General features: G+C 39.1%; 1 protein-coding gene across 2 annotated transcripts in view; it reads right to left on the reverse strand.

Moving 5' to 3' along the window:
- The window catches only part of GAREM (GRB2 associated, regulator of MAPK1), a 248827-nt gene that overhangs the window by 35939 nt on the left and 191510 nt on the right, over positions 1–21378 (reverse strand). For both annotated transcript variants that reach the window (XM_006835048.1, XM_006835047.1), the window contains exon 3: positions 9332–9462. In XM_006835048.1, the coding sequence (XP_006835111.1) occupies positions 9332–9462 (131 nt within the window). The remainder of the gene's footprint in view (positions 1–9331; positions 9463–21378) is intronic.

A 21378-nucleotide genomic window follows, 5' to 3' on the forward strand; every position in this document is an offset into this window, starting at 1 on the left:
TTTCATAGTCAATAAAGCACAGGTAAACATCCTTCTGATATTCTCTGCTTTCAGCCAAGATCCATCGGACATCAGCAATGATATCTTTCGTTCCACGGCCTCTTCTGAATCCAGCTAGCAATTAGCCCTGCATAAATTATGAGGCTGTGTACCGACCCGTTTTGCGGTCACTGTCAGTGACAGATGAAGAATCTCATGAATAAATACTCATCCTTTGGCAGCTGAGACAAATCATCTCCTCAGGTTTCTACAGATGTGATTTACTTGCAATATTTTCTTTTTCCTTTTTTTTTTTTTTTTTAAATGGCAAGAGAGACAATGTGCCCTAAGTGATTCAGTATGTGTGCCTGGTTAACATTTCCAGTTTCAATGTTTCCTGAGAGGAAGTCATTCAAAGTGTGTTATCTAAACAACTCCAATAGGTCTAATCTAGGAAACTATCAAGGTTTTACTGCTCAACATAACCATCCAGAATTAATACCCATGGTCAAGCAACGCAATCCTGGTGACACAGTGGTTAAAGCACTTAGCTGCTAACTGGCGAGTCAGAGATTGAAACTTGCTGATGGCTGCATAGGAGAAAAATACAGTGGTCTCCTGCCATAAAGATACAGCCTCAGAAACCCTAACGGGCAGTTCTACTTTCTCCTCTAGGGTAACTATAACTTGGCATCCACTCCACAGCAATGGGGTTTTGGGTCAATCACATTTTAAAACACCGGTAAAAAAATGTACACACATACTCACTGATGGCTTTGGCATTTTGTTCTCTAAAAACATTTGTTTTTTAAGACCAAATATAGAACAGAGTTTAACATTTCAATTCTTGGAATAAAAGTCAGGAATGACCTCACTGACATACAGATTCTATAGATAATATTTGATTAAAATTACACCCTTGCCGCCAAACTTCCATCTTTGTATTCTTTTCTCTGGGAAAATGAACAAATAATGACAAAGAAAGGGTATTACGAGTTAAGATCAATGTTAATCTTGGACGTGGGTTTTTTAAAAACAGGAAATTGGGCCAGAGTGACAAGTATACTGTCAATCAGTGATTTAATTTGTGTTTGGCATCTGGAAATTTCTCAGAGGTCTCAAAACCTCAGAGGACAAAAAACGCACTCAGCCGTCTTCAAACATGGAAACAATTAACTTCACAATTGTATTCAGTTTATTATTATGAATGGATCTTGAAAATAAATGACATCTGGCTCATTGTAGAAAACAATAACCGACAATAATAGCATGTTTTTTAAAACCGGAAAATAAAAACAGGTTATGTCTAAATTCTAAGTTCCTCTACAATCCCATCTTCTATCTGACAAAATTCAGGTTGTACAGCTGTAATTTCTGACCTCTTTGGAATGAATACAGCCAAGAACAAGGTAGTGAGCTGCAAAGCCTCTAAACAGTCAAAAAAGATGTGAAATCGCAGATAGTACGTAGGGCTTACAGGAAAAACCTGAAAGGTCCCAACTCGCTGTACTTAACTGCTATCTAAATCAAAACTCCATCAAACCCGGTTACCAGTTTCCAGCTCATAGCAGAAGTGCCCATTAAAACTGTTGTTACTAAGTGCCATTGTGTTGTTTCCAACTTATAGCAACCCTGTGTAGGGTTTCTGAGGCTGTACATCTTTGCGGGAGCAGAAAGCCTCATCCTTCTCCCGCAGAGGGGCTGATGGCTCAAACAGCCAATCTTGGGGTTCTCAGTGCAGTTTGTATGGAGCCACTGAGCTCTAGGAAGTCATTAAGGAAGTCATTCTAACAGTCAAAAAGGCAAACAGAAAAAAAAAAAAATCTGATATGAGCCATAAAATAAATTCCCAGTGTTGTACGGTCTCTCCACAAAAGACAAAAGTCATACACATCTTAACTCACAAAAAGTAGTCACAGGGAGCCTCAATGAGTAACTGGAGGTGACCATGAAATTAAATTCTACTCAAATATGTTTAAGATGGCAGAAAACATTATACAATCCATTTTAAAATGCTTAAAGAAAACTAGATATTTTGGACAAAATTTTTGTTAAAATCTGCAGCTATTCTGAAAAGCGGTCTCCCTAAAGTTTCACAAACTGAAGGTACAAAAGATATTCCAGGGGAACAGTGGAGGCTCAGAGGTAGAATTCTTGGCTTTCCTACTGGGAGACGCAGGCGTGATTCCCAGCCACCACTCTTCTGTCAGTGGAAATTTGTGTGCTCCTATGATGCGGGTCAGTTTTGTGCTGAGCTTCCAGATTAAGACAGACTCAGAAGAAATGTCTGGTGGTCTCTTTCTGAAAATCTGCCAATGAAAATCCATGGATCCCAGTGAAATGATGCACAATTTATCACAGGCAGGCGCAAGGTTGGGTAGCATTTCCTTCTGTTGCGTAAGAGGTCACCTCAAGTTAGGGCAGACTTGCCTGTAACTAACAATAACAAAGGTTCCAGAAAGGAGAAGACAAATGGCAGAGCAAAGGATCCCTACGTATATCTGAAAATTAATGGGAAAAACCACCTCCCTGACATTACCATTCCCTCACAACACAAGGAGGGGACGTCTCTGAATTGTAAGAAATTTACCTGGGAGTGGTAGTTGTGACTGATCTCATAGTCAACAGCAGCAAAAAAAAAAGACTGCTACAGTGTCGGTGTCGGCACCTCAATTGTGTCCTACTTTATAGGCTGCCGTTGTGTGCCATCGAGTCATTTCCGACTCATAGTAGGTTTTCCGAGGCTGCAAATCTTTGCCGGAGTAGAAAGTCTCATCTTTCTTTTGCACAGCAGCTGGTGGGCTCAAATGAATGAACTTGTGGTTTGTGGTCCTTTGCTAATCCTACAGCATCACTGTGCTCCCTGGGACGGGGTGGGGAATGACAGGCCTGTGGGCCATTTAAGGCCTGCAAAATCATTTGGTCTGGCCCTGTCAAAAGGCAACTGAAGTTCCAGTCAACACATTGTTGATGTTATTGAGTGCCATCAAGTCAGTGCTGATAGCAACCCTGTGTAGGGTTTCCATGGAGTGGGTGGTGAATTTGAACCATTTACTGTGTTTCAAACCAACCTTGAGGTCCGTTCAGTACACTATTTTAAAGCACCACACGAGGCCATCACATTGCTGTTGCTAAGTGCCTTGAGTCAGTTTCGACTCATAGTGACCCTGTTTAGGGTTTCTTAGGAGTGGCTGGTGAGCTTTCACTGCAGACTCTGCAGTTCATACCAACCTCGCAGTCCAGTGCATTAGCCCACAGCATGTCACACCATGGTTTCACCACGTTGTTGTCAAGTGCCATCGAGTTGCTTCCAACCCATGATGACCCTGAATAGGGTTTCCAAAGAGCAGCTGGTGAGCTTGAACCGCTAACCTTGTGGTTCAAGCCGATTTTGCAGTCCAGCACATTAGCCCACAGCGCCACACCAGGACTCCATCACATTAGGGGTGAGTTAATTAAACATTTGATCCAATACAGCAGGCAAATTTTTAAGTTGATAATTTTGTATGGCTCATGTATGATGTTATAAATATCCAAATGGTCCTTGGCAGAAAAAACGTTCTCCACCTCTGTCCTAGGGATGAGCCTAGGAAGGTCAACATATACAGAACCAAGTATGCTAATATGCTGGGTTGTTTTTTTTTTTTTTGCATTTTAAAAGATAAACAGGATCAGGAAGTTGGAAGAGAAGAAATAATTATGACAAGAGTAGAATCATGAGTTACCAAAAACTCTTCCACTGACGTACTTTCAAGGCCTTATTTGTAATTTGTTCTATTAAAATAAGTAAAAAAAGTAACATGACACATATTTAATGTTAATTACTTTACCTATAGAAATAAGGCACAGTCTAACTGGTTGGCATAAGGGGATGATCTTTATTTCCTCAGCACTTTTTCAGATGACAATTTTGAAATGGATATTTTTGTTGTAAAAAAAATGCCTCAAATTCATTTCCTGGGAAAATATGGCTGACTGACTTCCAGTAACTTGGAAGCCTTGGGAAAAACTCAAAATTCAATATTAAGCTGTATGAATCATATTAAACTTTAGAACTCTTGTTTATTTATTCAGCAGTGCATTTCTGCCATTTCAGTGCACCTTATTACATTATTTCACGAAACAATTCAAGAACCCAGCTCTAGCTTTGCTTCTTTGTTACGGGTTAACACTTGGCGGTGGCACATGCTCTCTAATTAGAAACAGCACTGATGCTGATGAAGAAGGAATATTAATTGATAATAAGATTGTATTTTTTTAATTCTTGGCATCATCTGCTGGCACGATTCAAGATTTAAGACTCTATGTATGACATTCGTAAAGACAGAGGATTTGGATAGGCGTTGTATAATATGCTATAATTAGTGAACATGTTAACAGTTTTCAAAAAGAAATGAATGAACTGTATGAACTATTGTATCATTGTTACAGTATACTCTGATCATAATCTTGAATCCACCGATAGAATGTGATAGAGCAGAAAAATGACTGGATGGGACTGAACGAGGATACTTGGGTCTCATACCAGATCTTGCTGCTGTGTAGTTTTGTTTTCATGTAAAACAGTGGAGTCAGCTAACGTACCTGTATCTTACTTTCCATGTTTGTTTAGAAGAAGTAGGACTAGACTATCTAAGCATCTTTCTAGACATAAAATTTGATGATTATAAAAACGCAAAGTCTGTAAATTTCCTAGTCCAGTTGGATTATCTATATTGTTGTATGCCATCGAGTTGGTTCTGACTCATAGTGTCCCAGTATAGCGTTTCCCAGGCTGCAAATCCTTACAGGAGCAAAAAACCCTCATCTTTCTCTTCCAGAGCAACTGGGGGACTTGAACCACTGACCTTGCAGTTAGCAGTCCAACATATAACCAATTATGCCACCAGGGCTCCTGATTATTTACACTGTTTTATGCTTTTACTTGTGGTCTTGTTTAGTATTCAGAAGCCTAATTATTACTTAAAACTCTCTGAATTTTATGTGCTTTTTTCCCCTAGTAATATCAGTCCTGAAAACCTTCTCCCTACACTACCACTGCCCTCCGTGAGGCAGTGATACACCTTCTAAAAGCAGGTGACAGATTGAATCACCAGGAGCTGATGTACAGGTGACGGCTGTCAGCTCAACCCTGGCCCCAGAGCATGTGGATAGAGGTTCATAAGGCACTGTCTCCACTTATGACTGAATCTCACATCTCCTAAATGCGTTACACTTCCCCTCACTGAGACAATGCAAACTTGCTCTTTTGCCTCTAGGGAAATCGTAGAGAACAGCTGAAAGCACCGACCTCTCTAGCTAGACTAAACTAGCAACATTCTGCCACTCAGATGAAGGCTTCCTCAGACTTGAGAGCAGAGATTTTAATGTAGAAAGCTTTTACGCTACAGTAGTGAAAACACAATGTCCCCTACCCACTCAAGGAGAGCTGCAAATTATCCAGTCCCAAATAGGGGCTGCCATTTCTCCCTTCTTTCTCTGCAATTGTCACAGTAAAGAATATCAACAGTAACTTTGTTAGACATTATTTTGATGGCAGAAAAGTCATGTTTGGGAAAATCTCCATTATGGAGCTGGGTTGGAAATGGTGGGAGACAATTCACTAGGTACTGCTGTATTAAGTCTTCAAAAAAGTATTAAGATAAAGATGCATTTTGAAAACAAAACAAAATCAGCTACTATGTACTGATAAAGTATTATATAAAGAATCATCAAAATAATCTATGGTGGAAATATTTCTAAATTTTAACTTTATTTTAAGTGTTATTATGTAATGGATCAGCATTTGGCAAATGTTTTCTTACAGGGTCAGAGAGTGTGTATTTTAGATTTTGTGGGCTACATGGTGTCAGGTATACTTACTCAGCTCTGCCTGCTGTCTGTCACAAGACAGACTTGTGACAATCAAAATGTTTCTAGACACTGCCAAACGTCTATAGGGGCTAAAATTGCCTTACCTTGAGAACCACTGATGTAGCTGAAGTCAACTAACCTATGCCTTCAAATGCCATCTAGAAGGTTGTTGTTGTTAAGTGCTGTCGAGTCAGTTCTGACCCATAGTGATCCTGTATAGGGTTTCCAAAGAGCAACTTGATGGTGAGTTTGAACCACTGACCTTGCAGTTCAGCACATTAGCCCGAAGCACCACACCAGGACTCCATCTACAAGGTGATGAACTCCAAATGTTTCGACCTTTCAATAAAGCTCCACACCTGTAGATCCAACTGTCTTCTTGATCTCAACTTGAAGGTAGTTTTTTCCTTTCTTCTTTCCTCACTCCTCCCTTTGTTCATTTGCCTATGTGGCACTATGTGGGATAAACACTGGACTGCTAACTTCAAGGTGGGCAATTCAAATCCACCAGCTACTTCTCGGAAACGCTATACAGAGTCACTGTGAGTCAGAATAAACTTGACAGCCCTAACAACAACAGACAACAACAGCCAGCGATCCATCAGTTGATCGATCTCTCTCTTTATCTATCTGTCTATCATACTTACCATTCATCCACCTTCCCCGTTTTTGTTGATTGCCGTCGAGTAGGTTCCAGCTTATAGCAAGCCTGTTTAGGGTTTCCGTGGAGCTGCTGGTGAGTTTGAACCACTGACACTGCTGTTGAAAGTGACCTTGAGATTGAGTGCTTATCCGATGGTACCACACCAGGATTCCACCTTACCTACTACTAGTCTGTATTTCCCATGCTGGCAGGGATCTAGCTGCACATTCACTATTTATCCCCAGGGCCTAAAATAGTGCTGAGCACATTACTGATACTCAAAATATATCCTGGTGTGGCACTGTGGGTTAATGCGTCAGACTGCAAAGCCCTTTGAACTGTAGGGTTGGTGGTTCAAGCTCACCAGCTGCTCCTCGGAAACCCTGTACAGGGTCGCTATGGGTTGGAATCGACTCGATGGTACTAACAACAACAAAGAATTAAAAACACATATTAATTAATAATACAGGGTTGCTATGAGTTGAAAGCAATTTGATAGCACTTAACATGTTAATTAACTTCATGCAGTTAATCAAGGATGAGACAATCAGGCAGATAATATCTTAAACACATTAAAGCATCTTTTAAAGACAATGTTCTTTAATTTCAAGTTAATAGAAATGCTTCATTTTAAAATAAATTTGGAAACAGTGCTAATACAAGCCATTAGATTTATTTAGCTAAGAATTTGCAAATAGTCCCAGGGTGGGGGTGGGGGTGGAAACAACTGGAGTTCTCGCTCTTTTGCTCCTTTCTTTACTTTTGCTCCACTGCTCCACATTCTTATCATGATTCACTTCAATTTGTATAAGTAAATACACACAAATGTTTCTTATTTTAAATAATTCTTTTGTCTTTGGACCATCATGATGCCAGTTAATTACCAATTCTTAAATGTAGTTGTTTTTTCAATTGTTGATCCTGTTGGTCTAATGTGGGTTATATTTGAAGTGGAGAGCGGATGGTATAATTGTCTAAGGAAGTTTGAAATCTGCTATGTTTTTGAAAAATTACCTCCTGGATGATAGTTGTATTTTTGGCTCATTTCTCTCTCTGGACAAGTGATAACCAAAGGCCCCATTTCCTTACCTTCATTTAGTTCTCATAGTTAAGTGCTGCAGTATATATGTCCAGACACACTATAATCAATTCAACTTTTAATTAAAGACCATGACTACCAGCCTTTATTTTTGTTCCAAGTCATATGCAGATATATTTATGCAGTTTATCTACCTGGGTATTTATTTACTAAGAACACCAACCTTGGACGTTTTCTTGATGCAAATGTCCTGGGATTCTTTCATTAATACTTCTTTGACTAGAACTGAGTATAACGTTTTAATGGTGATCAAGCTGGATATGTATGATGGCATCTTAAAACTTATTCAGTAATAGACTAGAGATATTAACTATTTACACATGCACAGGACAACTCAACCCAAATCCAGCAGGCTCTATGGATGCTATAAACTAATCTTTCAACATGTACTTATGCCTTTGAATATTTAAATGACGTCTCTATAACAAGCATTCTAATGAATACACTGGTCACAGATTGAATTGTGTCCCTCTGAAATATGTGCCAACTTGGTTGGGCTACGATTTGTTGGTTTGGCAGTTATGCAGTCATGTGATTTGGCAGCTCCATAGATTCCCCATGATGTGATCTGATGTGATAAATCAATCAGTTATAAGCGGATTAAGGGTAGGATAGGATGCAACACATCCCTGATTTGATATATGAATCTCGCACATCTTAATAATACAAGAGGGAAGACAATAGCATCTGTAGTTTTGAAGTGGAAGAACAAATGGCTTAGCTTGGCCAATATAATGGGCAGACCTGCTTCTCCAATCAGGAGGCTGTTTTGGCATTTCCCCCCTTTCCTGAGGGCTGGGGGTGGACTGACTGACTCATTCAGAGACACTGCTGCATTCTTGGGCTAAGATCCCATGCAGCCTGTTTTTCACATAATGTGGAGTTCTAAAAAACAGGAAACTTGCTTCCTAAATTAAACCTTGATTTCTGGAAATTTTCAGAAAGTATAACTTAGCTGGACTTCCTGCTACAATGAGGTTAAACAGAAAATCCATGCAATGTGAACACTTTTAAAGCATTCAGTGTAATTTGGGTGATGCTAATGATAACACCATAGATCTGCAGACTGAGGCTAGAACTCGCTGGTGACATGGCTTCTCTGATTAGTCCCTGTTGAACAGCAAGGCTAGTCAAAAGAGTTTACTCAACATGTAGCAGAGGAGGGTATGGTACCTCTAAGAACGTACAACAAAAACAGCATAAAACACTAACTTACTTGATGAACACGAGATCGAAAAATACCTACTGGGCAACATTTACCCATGTATACTGATAAAATCACAGAGACTACCTATATGAGATGGATAGGTGCTGAGCTCCAGGCACGTTCTGGAAGTCTATTTCTTGTAAAATAAGTATTTGATACTAGTTTTATCATATGAATTTTGCTCTCAAAAGTGGAAGCTTCAGAGTCACAGAAGATCTAGCTAAACATAGTAAAAAAGAATAAAGTAAACAAACAAAAGATCTGCCTTTACTATTTTTAAACTCAGATATCAATTGTAAATCCTAGCAAATGTTGTTTAAAGAAAAAGAAAAAGCACAACAAAAGCAGGAAAAACTAATGAAAAATAGTTAAGTTTTCAGGGAGTCCAGTTAGCCATAGTGTCATGCAGTTTTTAAAAAGATCAGTTTTGGCCACTGACGCTCGTCTGATTGAGAAGACGAAGTTCTCCTCTGAGGAACAGATGTGCATTTACTGACTTGAAAGTCAAATTATTTTAGTGAGGATAAATATTTGGTTCTTCAATAGGTACCTTCACGTTGAATGTTATTTCTTCCATGACGTACACGCGTTCAGGAAATGCTTTAGCTACCTCCTCCACACTGTTAAAATATTGCACTGGTTCCTTTATATCTCGATCTTGTTCCAGCAGCTTGAATTGCCCTAGAACACATGATAAACAGAAGAGAGGTGAGCTGTTTACGCTGGACAGCTGTCCCATGGCTACAGCAATTCGCTTTCCTTATTCCCACCGCTGCTTGTCATCAAAGTCATCATTTAAAAGAAAGTTTGACCATGCGAGAAGGTTTTCACAGAACAGAACAGATATTTAGAAATCAGCTTAAAATAAAAACAAATGTGTTTTTACTTTGCATTGAGTTTACTCCCAGAGATCCAAAATGAAACTGAAGGGAGGCTTATTTGTAATCTGATCTCCAGGTAAAAACCACTGAATTAAGTTACTCTAACAAAAAATGGTTTCTCAAGACACAGGTCTTCATCATAGCAATCTTCACAGTAGCCAAAATGTATAAACAGTCTAAATATATATTGAGATGAATGGATGCTCATTGTATGGTATACCCATACAATGGAATATTACTCAGCAATACAGAAAAAAATGAAGCTCTGATACATGTTGTAATATAAATGAACCTTGGAAGCATTATGCTAGATAAAGTCAGTCAGTCATAAAAGAACAAATACTGCATCACCCCACTTACATGATATATGTTTTGTGGTTGTTAAGTACTGTTGAGTAAATTCCAACTCATAGTGACCCTGTACAACATTTCTGAGGAGCAGCTGGTGGGTCTGAACCACTGGCCTTGTGGTTTGCAGTCCAGTGCTGATCCTGCAGTGCCACAAGTGTATAGAATTTATGTGTGGTACAGGTAAAGAAGGAGTTATTACTTGGAGGACACTGAGTTTCTGTTAAGGTAATGAAAATATCTGGAGGCAGCTACTGATGATGGTTATACAATATGAGGAATGTAAACAATGCCGCCGATTTGTACTGAAATGTAAAAATTGCTGAATTGTCAAATGTATTTTTATAAGTACTTTATTACAAGAAAGAGAAAAAAAAGGTCCTTTTTTTTTTAAAGTCACCTTGTTATTTAGTTATAATACCCATATATACAAAGAGGCTTCAGAAAGTTCATGGAAAAATTCCTTTATCTTTCCATTCTACTTCAACAAACTTTTTGAAGTCTCTTTATACTGACATTCTAGAACTAAGCCCTAGTGGTCTGGGTAACTGATGATTTAAAAAAAAACTATTATTAATTTTTATTTTTGACAAACAGAATATAATGAGTAGAGTCGACCTGGTAGTCCTGTTGAAGCACTGGACTGCTAATCACAAGTCCATGGTTGAAATCCACCAGCCACTCCTCAGAAACACTATACAGGGTCGCGATGAGTCAGAACAGACTCTATGGCACTAACAACAACAGTGATTCAGTGACTTTCACAGAATTGCCCTTCTTGGATTCACTATGAGCTGCTCTAATGTGACACTGATGATGAGCATGGTGAGACTGGACTATGAATGGGCATCTCCTGACAACTGGGGCCCAGGAGCCACTCAGAACCAAATATTAGGGAACCAATTATGTTGTTTATACATTTTCAAAATTTATGCTATAGCACTACATTTGAGAGAATTGTTTGCGACTCAGAAAAAAAGGCCATATGCAATCCAGTCAAGGACTTTACTGTTTCTTACTAGTGATTTTCTGAAACCTGTTCACAATCTAACACTTAAGGAACTTAAAAAGGAATTCAAAGTTTTTATGAAACAGGCAGACTGCTCAGCATGTGTCTAGAGAGCATCAAGCAAACACAGGGAAGCTTCATTCAGACTCTCAACAGTTTTTAGTTATTTGCTAGGTAGCAAAAGCAATGTTTTAAATGCTGGAGGTAACTCAACGAACAGAACAAGGAAGCCTTTTAAAGCTTAATTCTAACAGTAAGAGAGTATATGTACAACAAGTGTACACACTTGCAGGGAAGTCAAAAGTATTGCTACAAAATAACAGAACCCTTTAATAAACAAATCATCAAAATGTGAAGCTATTTATTGTTTGATAATGCCTTCCCATCTGGATCTATACTTTTAAAAGCGGTGTTTCCATCTCTCAAACGTTTGATTTACACCACGTCAAAATGGCAGCTTTGGCATTCTCAAGGGACTCAAATCATGTTCCTTTGAAATGTTCTTCGAGTTTGGAAAGAAAACGAAATCTGAAGGGGAAAGATCAGGGCTGTAGGATGGATAGGGTAAGGTTTTCCAAAAAATTGTTAGAGAACAGCCCATGGCTACACTCAAAGAATGAGATGGTGCACTGTCGTGACGTAAAACAATTCCTCAGCAAGACTTTCCAGACCTTTCTCTCACCAATTCAATTTACCACTGCCTTTAAAAAGTCTCCTCAGTAAGCCCCTTTGATCATCTTTACACCTTGGGAATCCCAAAAATCCACTGCCATAATCTTCTAAGCTGACCTTTCGGTCTTGAATTTAACCAGCCCAGTAGATCCCCTCAGAAGCCACTGTTGTGACTGGATCTATTTTGAAGACACCCTAACATATGTTTACTGAGGTAATTTGTCTGCAGCCATCCACTGATTGCAGAGACATATTTAAGCATGTTTTCTTTGGAATAAACTCTTTCATGTATGAACTGGAACCCTAGTAGCAATACTTTTTAACTAACCCTCATATGATAGTTTTTTCTGACTCATAGAGACCCTGCATAGGGTTTCTGAGGAGTGGCTGGTGAGTTTGAACTGCCGACCCTTTGGTTCAAACCATCCTTGAGGTCAAGTGCTATCCTCCAGCTCCACACCAGGGCCCCAGAGCACATATGTGACCTCTTATTACAAGGACTAACAAACTTGCACTATAAAATTTTTAGTTTTTGTGAGCGATACAATCTTTATCATGACCACTCAATTCTGGTGCAACTAGTGTTAATGCACACAATAAGAAAACAAGTGAGGATAGCTGTGTGACAATCCAATTTTATTTATAAACAAGCAGCATGTTAGGTTTGGTCGGTCATCAGGCAGTAGTTTGCTGAGCCCTTATCCTATTCAAGGGAGTGTGGAGTACAGATCAGGGTCATGGCAAGATCACAAGACATTCAAAGTGAAAATGGTGTATTCCTTTTATTCCATACCACTAACCAGGTATGTGAAGTCCTGGTGTGGCGCTGTGGGTTAATGCGTCAGACTGCAAAGCCGTTTGAACTGCAAGGTCGGCAACTCAAGCTCACCAGCTACTCCTCAGAAACCCTATACAGGGTCACTATGGGTCGGAACTGTAATAATAACAACAACAAATAGATATATCAGATAATCATACAGTTTAATATGTCAGGAACAACAAATTGAAGAGGAATGAGGAATGACGACGCACTCATCATCAAAAAAAGCATTTCAAGATCTATCCTGAAGTATAGTGCTGTCTGTGATAGGATCATACTCATAGGCCTTTAAGAAAGAACACTGGACATCACTATTATTCTAATTTACGCACCAACCACTAAAGCCAGTTATGATGAAATTGAAGAATTCTAAAAACTTCTTCAATGTAAAATTGGTTAAGCGTGCAAACAAGATGCATGGACAATTACTGGTGATTACAATGTGAAAGTGGGAAACAAAAAGGAAGGATCAGTAGTTGGAAAATATGACTTTGGTGATAGAAATGATGCTGGAGATTGCATGATAGAATTTTGTAAGACCAATGACTTATTCATTACAAATACTTTTTTCAACAACATAAACAGTGATTATACACACAGACCTCACCAGATAGAATACACAGGAATCAAATTAACTACATCTGTGGGAAGAAATGATGGAGAAGCATAATATTATCAGTCCAAACAAGGCCAGGGGCAGACTGTGGCTCAGACCTCAGTTGCTCATAAGCAAGTTCAGGATGAAGCTTAAGAAAATTAAAACAACTCCATGAGAGCCAAAATATGACCTTGAATATATATAACCTGAGTTTAGAGACCCATCTCTAGAAGAGATCTGATGCTTTAGACACTAATGACAAAAGATCAGAAGTGTTGTGGATTGACATCAAGAACATAATGCAGGAAGAAAGCAAAAGGTCATTAAAAAGACAGAAAAGAAAAGCAAAGTAGATGTCAGAAGAAACTCTGAAACTTGCTCTTGAGCATGTTGTTGTTTAGTGCTGTCAAGTCAGTTCTGACTCACCGTGATCCTGTACAGGGTTCCCAAGGAGCAGCTGATGGGTTTGAACCATCAACCTTGTGGCTTGCAGTCCAGTGCTGATTCTTCATTGTTACACCAAGAGCATAAAGATGCTAGAGCGACTGGAAGTAATGATAAAGTAAAAGAACTGAACAGAAAATTATAATGAAATGTCCAAACACCTGGAGTTAGAAAACCAAAAGGAAAATAAATACATGCGTAACATTTCTAAAACTGAAAGAATTCAAGAAAAAACTCAAGTCTCATGTTTCAATATTGAAGGATTTTATGGGCAAAAATTGAATGATGTAGAAGCATGAAAAGATGGAAGGAATACACAGAGTCACCGCACCAAAAAGAAATGGTTGATGCTTAACCATTTCAAGAGATTGCATAAGATCAAGAACTGATGGTACTGAAGAAAAAAGAACAAGCTGCACTTTAGGCATTGTGAAAAACAAGGATCCAAGAATTGATGGAATACAAACAAATATTTTAACACATTGATGCAGTGCTGGAGACACTAAATTGTCTATGCCAAGAAATTTGGAAGATGGATATCTTGCCACCCATTGAAAGAGATCCCTATTTGTTGCCTATTCCAAAGTAAGGTGGAAATCATCAAATTATATCATTAATATCACAGAATCAAATTTTACTGAAGACAATTGCAAAATGGTGGATCAACAAGAAGCTGCCAAAAATTCAAGCTGGACTCAGAGATGTTGTTGAAGGGAAGTGTGGATATCATTTATGACATCAGATGAGTCTTGGCTATAGAGAATAGCAGAAGGATGCTTACTTGTGCTTTATTGACTATGCCAAGCCATTCAACTGTGTGGATCATAACAAATTATGGATAACATTGTGAAGAATTGGTATTCCAGTATACTAAATTGTGCTCGTGAGGAGCCTGTATACATAGACGAAGAGGCAATTGTTCAAACAGAACAAGGGAATACTGAATAGTTTAAAATCAGGGAATGTGTGTGCCAACATTGTATCCCTTCACCATACTTATTCGATCTGTAGGTTGAGCAGGTAATATGAAAAGCTGGGTTACAGGAAAAAGAACATGGCATCACATTGGAGAACACCACCTTGCTTGCTGGGAGTGAAAAGAACTTTAAGTACTTGCTGATGTAGACCAAATATAAAACACCCCTCAGTATGGACTGTACCACAATGTCAAGAAAACAAATATCCTCACAACTGGACTAATTAATAACATCATGATAAATGGAGAAAAGATTAAAGTTGTCAAAGACATCATTTTGCTAATATCCACAATCATTGCTCATAGAAGTATCAGTTACGAAATCAAAGGAAGTATTCCATTAGGCAGATCTTCTGTAAAAGACATCCTTTAAGTGTTAAAGAGTAATGATGTCAGTTTGAGAACTATGGTGTGCCTGATCGAAGCCATGGTATTTTCAATCATCTCATATGCATATGAAAATTGGACCATGAAGAAGGAAAACCATTCAAGAATCAATGCATCTGAACTATGGTGCCGGCAAAGAATATTAAAGTACCATGGACTGGCAGAAGAACAAACAAATCTGTCTTGGAAGAACAGCCAAGATACTCCTTAGAAGCTTTTCGGATGGTCAGAATTCATTTCTCATTCTTTGGACATGACACGCTGTCAGGAGGATCAGCCCCTGGATATTATGCTTAGAAAAGTGGTGTGTCAAGGGAAAAGAGGAAGAACACCAACATGGATTGACACAGTGGTAGCAACAATAGATTCAAATGTACCAACAATTCTGAGGATGACTCAGGACTGAGCAGTGTTTCATTCTATTTGATGAAGAGTTGAAATCGACTCATTGGCACCTACCAAGGACTCTTATAAGGAGCCCTGCTGGTGCAATGGTTAAATGTTCGACTACTAACCAAATGGTTGGCACTCTGAGTTGGAAGGAACTGAATGGCACCCAACAACAATCAATCTCTTATAAGGCACCTGTATCCACATTCTAAGCTGCCCTATGCTTACCTTAGAATGACAATTTCTCCTTTAGATAGGAGTGGGAAATCCATAGTGTACATATTAGAAGGATCGTACCAGGAGAATAATGCAAATTGCCATGAGCACGAATGCCCACATTTTCTCACTGAGTCCTGCAGGATTGAATTTCTATGAGTTTTTGCTGAGTTCTTTTATAAAAGAACATGACACCCAGATTAGTCAATGTTAAGTATTGTAAGAAAGATGCGGAGTTACTGTATTATTACAGGAAAATGGAACTTGTTTGAGTCTCAAACTTCAGAGATAATCTAAAGAGTTAAGCATGTGTCCCTGCCAAATGTGAAATCAATTTACAGAACACATATTCCCACAGCCTCCACATGGAGGAACTAATTTTTTAAAAGACCATTTCATGAATAACAGAGTCTTTGTGCCACCAAATAAAAACATTTGGAGGATACTGGAACATCTGTTCTGAGATGTTACTGTCAAACTCGGCTATAGGAGAGGAGGAAGTGCATTGTCTTTCAACAGCTTTGATGATTTTATAGAATGTCTCCACTGTGAGAGCTGTTCCATCTGCAGGACCTTGAACCTCCCAGATTCAGCACCAATGACATGCTCATCGATTACAGTTTAAATGAATTGAAAGTAACATTTTAAAAGCAAAGATGGATGCTGGCAGGTCACTGCTTTCATGATGTGGTCCTAAAACTCTATTATCTAATTAATATGTTGGCAGGAAGTAACTCTCATGGAGAAAATATTATTTTTGTGTCCTCCAAGATGATCACAGTGATTTACCTCAAAATGAATGATGCATTAAGCATAGTGCTGACGTCCACAGTCCTACTGTAGTGTTTAAGTTTCCAGCACTAGTTTAATACTGACAGTACTATAACTGTGCTGTACTATAACCTGCTAACTTTATTTAGAGAAAGGTCACTTGTCAGAATAAAAAAAATGAAAGCACATTTTGCAAACTTGAAACTACGTGCCTCGGTGGAATAAATGTCAAATATGAAACAAGAGCAATAATGTTGAGAAGCACAGAAGTTAACGGGAGAGAGTGTGAAGTGGTCAAATTCCGGTTTGTCAGTTTGCTACTGGTTGGAAATTACGTTCAAATGGTCAGTGGGAAGAAGTTCTATGTCATAAGGTTCCAGTGATTTGGGCTTCTCTGGTTCCCATAATGCTGATAGTGGGCACAGTCTGTGGGAAATCCCCTTGTATAGCTTTGATTTCACTGTTCGCCATTCCTTCAGCACAGTGGTCAGCTATATGTGTACAAATAAATGAAACACAATGAGAGCTGAGCCCCCAGTGCCATCTGTGTGCCCATAACTCAAGCAAACAACATTCTATTGATGTCTCCTTGATGGATACATTGCATAAAGGAGCACAAACTCACAGGAGAGAAAGCAACAACAACAAGGCTGGTACTAGAGCTCGAAAAAGCAACCTGAGAACGGCTAAAATGAGCTAAAAGGTTAAGATAAGGAAACTTCAGGATGATGGAAGCATGTCTGTGTGACTCAGCGTGGTACTGGCAGAAAGGAGGCACTTAATAAGGAGCTGCTGAATGAATTTTTCTCACCTTTTCTCTAGAGACAGGTCACAGACCTTCGGTTAGATGCTTCCAAGTCAGTGCATTCTAAATGGCTCAAATAACTAGATCTTAAAATCATCAGGCCATTCTCAAATGTGTAACAACTGGCAATTCTCAGGTGAGAGAAATAACACATCAGTTGCTATTCTTCAATATGTAAATAAATTAGACAGGAATTTGAATCTAAAAATCAAAATTTAGCTCAAAATATACTATTTTATTTTCATCTTTACGTATGCCTGTAGGCTGGAGTTGCTATGGGATTGAAATGTAGAAGTAAAAGAAAACATCTTGTTAATGTAAGTAGCACTAACCACCATGTTTCTTTTCAAAAAGTTTATGTAAATATTATGCAAATATTCACATCCACCAACAGACTATGAAAACTCATATACCAACATTGAATGCCACTTAGCTTCTGTTGTTGTTGTTACAGCTGTCTTAATGCTGTCAAGTGGATTCTGACCCATAGCAACCCTGTATAGCGTTTCCAAGGAGCAGCTGGTGAGCTTGAACCACCGATCTTGCAGTTCAAACACTTTGCAGTCTGATGCATTAGCCCACAGCGCCACACCAGTGCTGGGAATTACTTCTTGTGTCTCTTCTACGCATACCTACAGAATGACTGGCTGGGGCCATGCAGATTGGGTATATTTCCTTTTTTTCCCTGATGGGCCTGGGTGAGAGAAGGTGGGGGAAGATGCTGACAGGATTATACAATTCAGTTATGAATGATTGTTAACAGGCCTATTGTGACAGTAAAAACTTGGACATCTAACAAGGGGACTGATCAGTTCTGCTGTTCTGCTGGGTATAAAATGAGTCATCTCTGAAGCAGGATGGGGGGAATCTCACTACCATCAGAAAGAAGACCAGGAGGAGTGTAGCACATCTTTTAGATTCCGATTTCTCTGCACACTGAACCTCCTCACCTCAACTCAGGGACAGAATGTTGTGTCTGTCCCTGAATCAACAGACAGAACTAAAGCCAGAGCATGACACAGAGGGCTTCTCAGCCCACAGAGTAAGTAAAGCCCAGTGCCGTCAGAGTGGCTTTTGCTTGCAGAGCAGGGGTGCCTCTAGGCCCTTAATTGGGGGGTTAGGTTTGGCAACTCACAGAGCTAGAACTGAGCTCAAGTAGGCTGAGGCTTATAGGAAGTAGAGTGAGTGGCCTTTGGGCATTTATCAGCAACACTAGAAAAGCTTTGTAACATTATTACCTGAGCAAGGCAGAGGTTAACCTGCAGGCACAGCTGAGAAGAGGCTGTCCTCACCAAAGAACGGTATCAAACTCAGTAGAGAGTTCCTGGGGAGTCAGACTTGGTAAACAAGGTTGTAGGGAGGAGAGAGGCATGTTTGACCCCATTCACAGGAACCCGGAGGGCTGATGTCCATGGGGATTCTCCTCCTTCCTCCTTGTAAAGTTGTTGTTGTTGTTAAGTGCCGTGGAATCAGTTCCGACTCATAGCGACCCTGTACAGGGTTTCTGAGGCTGTAAATCTTTACGGGAGCAGAATGCCTCATATCTTTCTCCTGCGGAACTGCTGGTAGTTTCGAACTGCTGACCTTGCGGTTCACAGCCCCATTCGTAACCACTACGCTACCAGTGATCCTTCAAATAGCTCCTCCTATCCAAACTTTGTTGCTGTTTTTTTTTTTTTACAACTTTCCTTTTCTTAGGCAATGTGAATTGCTTTAAAGGTTACTGAATATATTTAATTGCCAGAAAAAGTGAAACAGTACCAGAGGGTATAGTATTGTGAGAAAACCCTCAAGATGGCCTATGTCAGTCAGGAGTAACGGGTGCTACATTGCTAGATCAGACATAGATTGTTGATTCACATCCAGGGATATGTAAGCAGGATGAATTGGGGAAAGGGGAGAAAGAAATCTGGACTAGGAGCTTTAAATAAGAATGCAGTTATTAAGACCATGGGCTAGATTGTGGAACTGGGGGGAGGGACAATGGGACACTGGGGTAGATTGTAAAACTTCACAGTACCCAGTAAATGGAGAACTGGAGGAGTAGCTTTTTCGAGACAGAGGAATAAAAACACTTGATGGGCCGGCCATGCAGAGTGTCTGCCTGTGTGTCTAATGGGTTGGGTGCCCGAATAGGCTAATTCAAATAAAGAAAATCTCACTCTCACTAAAATTAGTAGAGATTGGATTTCTTGAGTGTTTGTCAGTATCGACAGGGATTCTCACAGTAATCAAGTCTTTTTCCCAATCTCATTCTCAGATCCTCTGGCAAACACAGTCACTCTAGAGTGTCTACCTGAGATACAGTCTATCTAACAAACACAATGATTCCTCTGGAAGACAAATGATAACATTCTATACATAGTTATTTCATCTTTATATGGAAGCCTGCCTCATTCTTCCTAAGAGCTCCATAGTATTCCACCCTGTGGCTATACAACATGAATTTAACCCATCCCTTACTGAGGGACTATCATGTTTACTCCAATCCTTTGCAATCACATGTGGTGCTAAAATTAATATTCTTCTACATACTTTGGTGGAATAAATGTCAGATATGGACTCGTTCCATCAAAATTGTCCTTTATTGGAACGATTCCATATTTGACATTAATTTCACCAATTATTTTTATTTTTGACAGATATTAACTAATATCCTTCACAGAGGCTGTACTCTTGTACACTCTCACTAACAATGTGCTTTTCCAGGTGTTTCCTTACCACAGTTTATTAACAAACTTCAAACAAACAAATAAAAAAAAAGTTACTCTTGCCAACATGGGAGGTAGAAATCTAGGTGTACAGGCAGTCCCTGGAACATGGTCTCTTCCTAAGTGTGTTTTAAAGTTAAATTTGTAGGTAAGTTATATACCCTTTAGCACAAGAGTTGGAATTGACTTGATGGCAGTGGACAGGTACAAGTAAAAGCTCTGAGAGTTTTCAATGGTTTGTAACCTAAATGTGCAGCAAGCCAAGGTGATTGTGATGAAGAATTTGTTGCCAGTAGTTTCAAACAGAGGATAAACTTATGTAACGTTAAAGGGCAAGTAGGAGTTTTATCCATGGGGAACTGGTAACACAGGGGCTTACTGTCTCTCGTTGGGATGTTAATAGCATTTCTCAAATTATAGATGTGGACAGTTATTTAAAAAATATTATTAATTTATTTCAAATTCTGTGAATTTTCTGATGTGTATAATGCCTGTTAATCTGAAGTATTAAACAAAAAATAAAGACACAAATTGTGAAATAGCCTACACTTTGAAATGTCTTATTCTGGTATCTGATTTCTTACAATTCTTCTAGTTTAGTTCTTAAAATTTTTTTTTTTTTTTTAGAGGGGAGGAGAAAGATATGGAAGGGAAGGTTGAGCAAAAGACCAATAAAGGACATAACTTCCTATACAGAGCAAAGGCTCAAAACATATGAGGGGACTTCAAAAAGTACATGGATCTGTGAAATTAAAAAAATAATGGCAGTCCCCTTATATAGGAATTATACTAGGAAGTGAAGCCAAAGAACAGAAAGCAAATCATTTACCAAAAAGTAATGATCATCATGAGAACTCATCTACAGGTATTGTTAATCATTTCTGCATCTGAGATTGTGTAAGCTGTCAAAACATTACTTTCTTTCTGAAACTCCATTCTTGAACTTAAATATATACCTACCTGGGTTCAAAACTCAATCCTTCCAGGATATACTTCCTGACCAGTTAAGTTATTTTACATCATGTATACGGAGTCCTGGTGTGGTGCTGTGGGTTAATGCGCCAGACTGCAAAGGCACTTGAACTGCAAGGTCGGTGGTTAAAGCTTACCCGCTGCTCCTTGGAAATCCTATGTAGGGTCACAATGGATTGGAACTGACTTGCCGGCACTTCACAACATGTGGTTTATGTTTTGAAAAAGGGAAAATTAAATTTTCGATCAACTTAAACTGTCCAGTTCCTACTTTAGAAATTCTAAGATATTCTCTGGGATACATTTCTTGTACACACTATGAAGTCTCAGCAAGGTTGTAGATTTGAGCCTGCTACTATCCTGGCTTTGCTCTTCATTACTTCATAATGGTATTCTGCTTCCGATTTTAATCCCACCTCCATTATCAATTAAACCAAAAGGGTATTTGCTGCCACGTTGACTCAGATTCTTGGTGACTCCGCATATTAGAGATTGGAACTGTTCAGGTTTTCTTAGATGTAATCTTTATAGAAGATTGCTAGGATGTTCTTCCACAATGACACTAGGTGGCTTTGAACTGCCAACCTCTAGGTTGTG

The sequence above is a fragment of the Chrysochloris asiatica genome, unplaced genomic scaffold (assembly GCF_000296735.1).
Source record: "Chrysochloris asiatica unplaced genomic scaffold, ChrAsi1.0 scaffold00015, whole genome shotgun sequence".
In the NCBI taxonomy this organism is placed as follows: Eukaryota; Metazoa; Chordata; class Mammalia; order Afrosoricida; family Chrysochloridae; genus Chrysochloris; species Chrysochloris asiatica.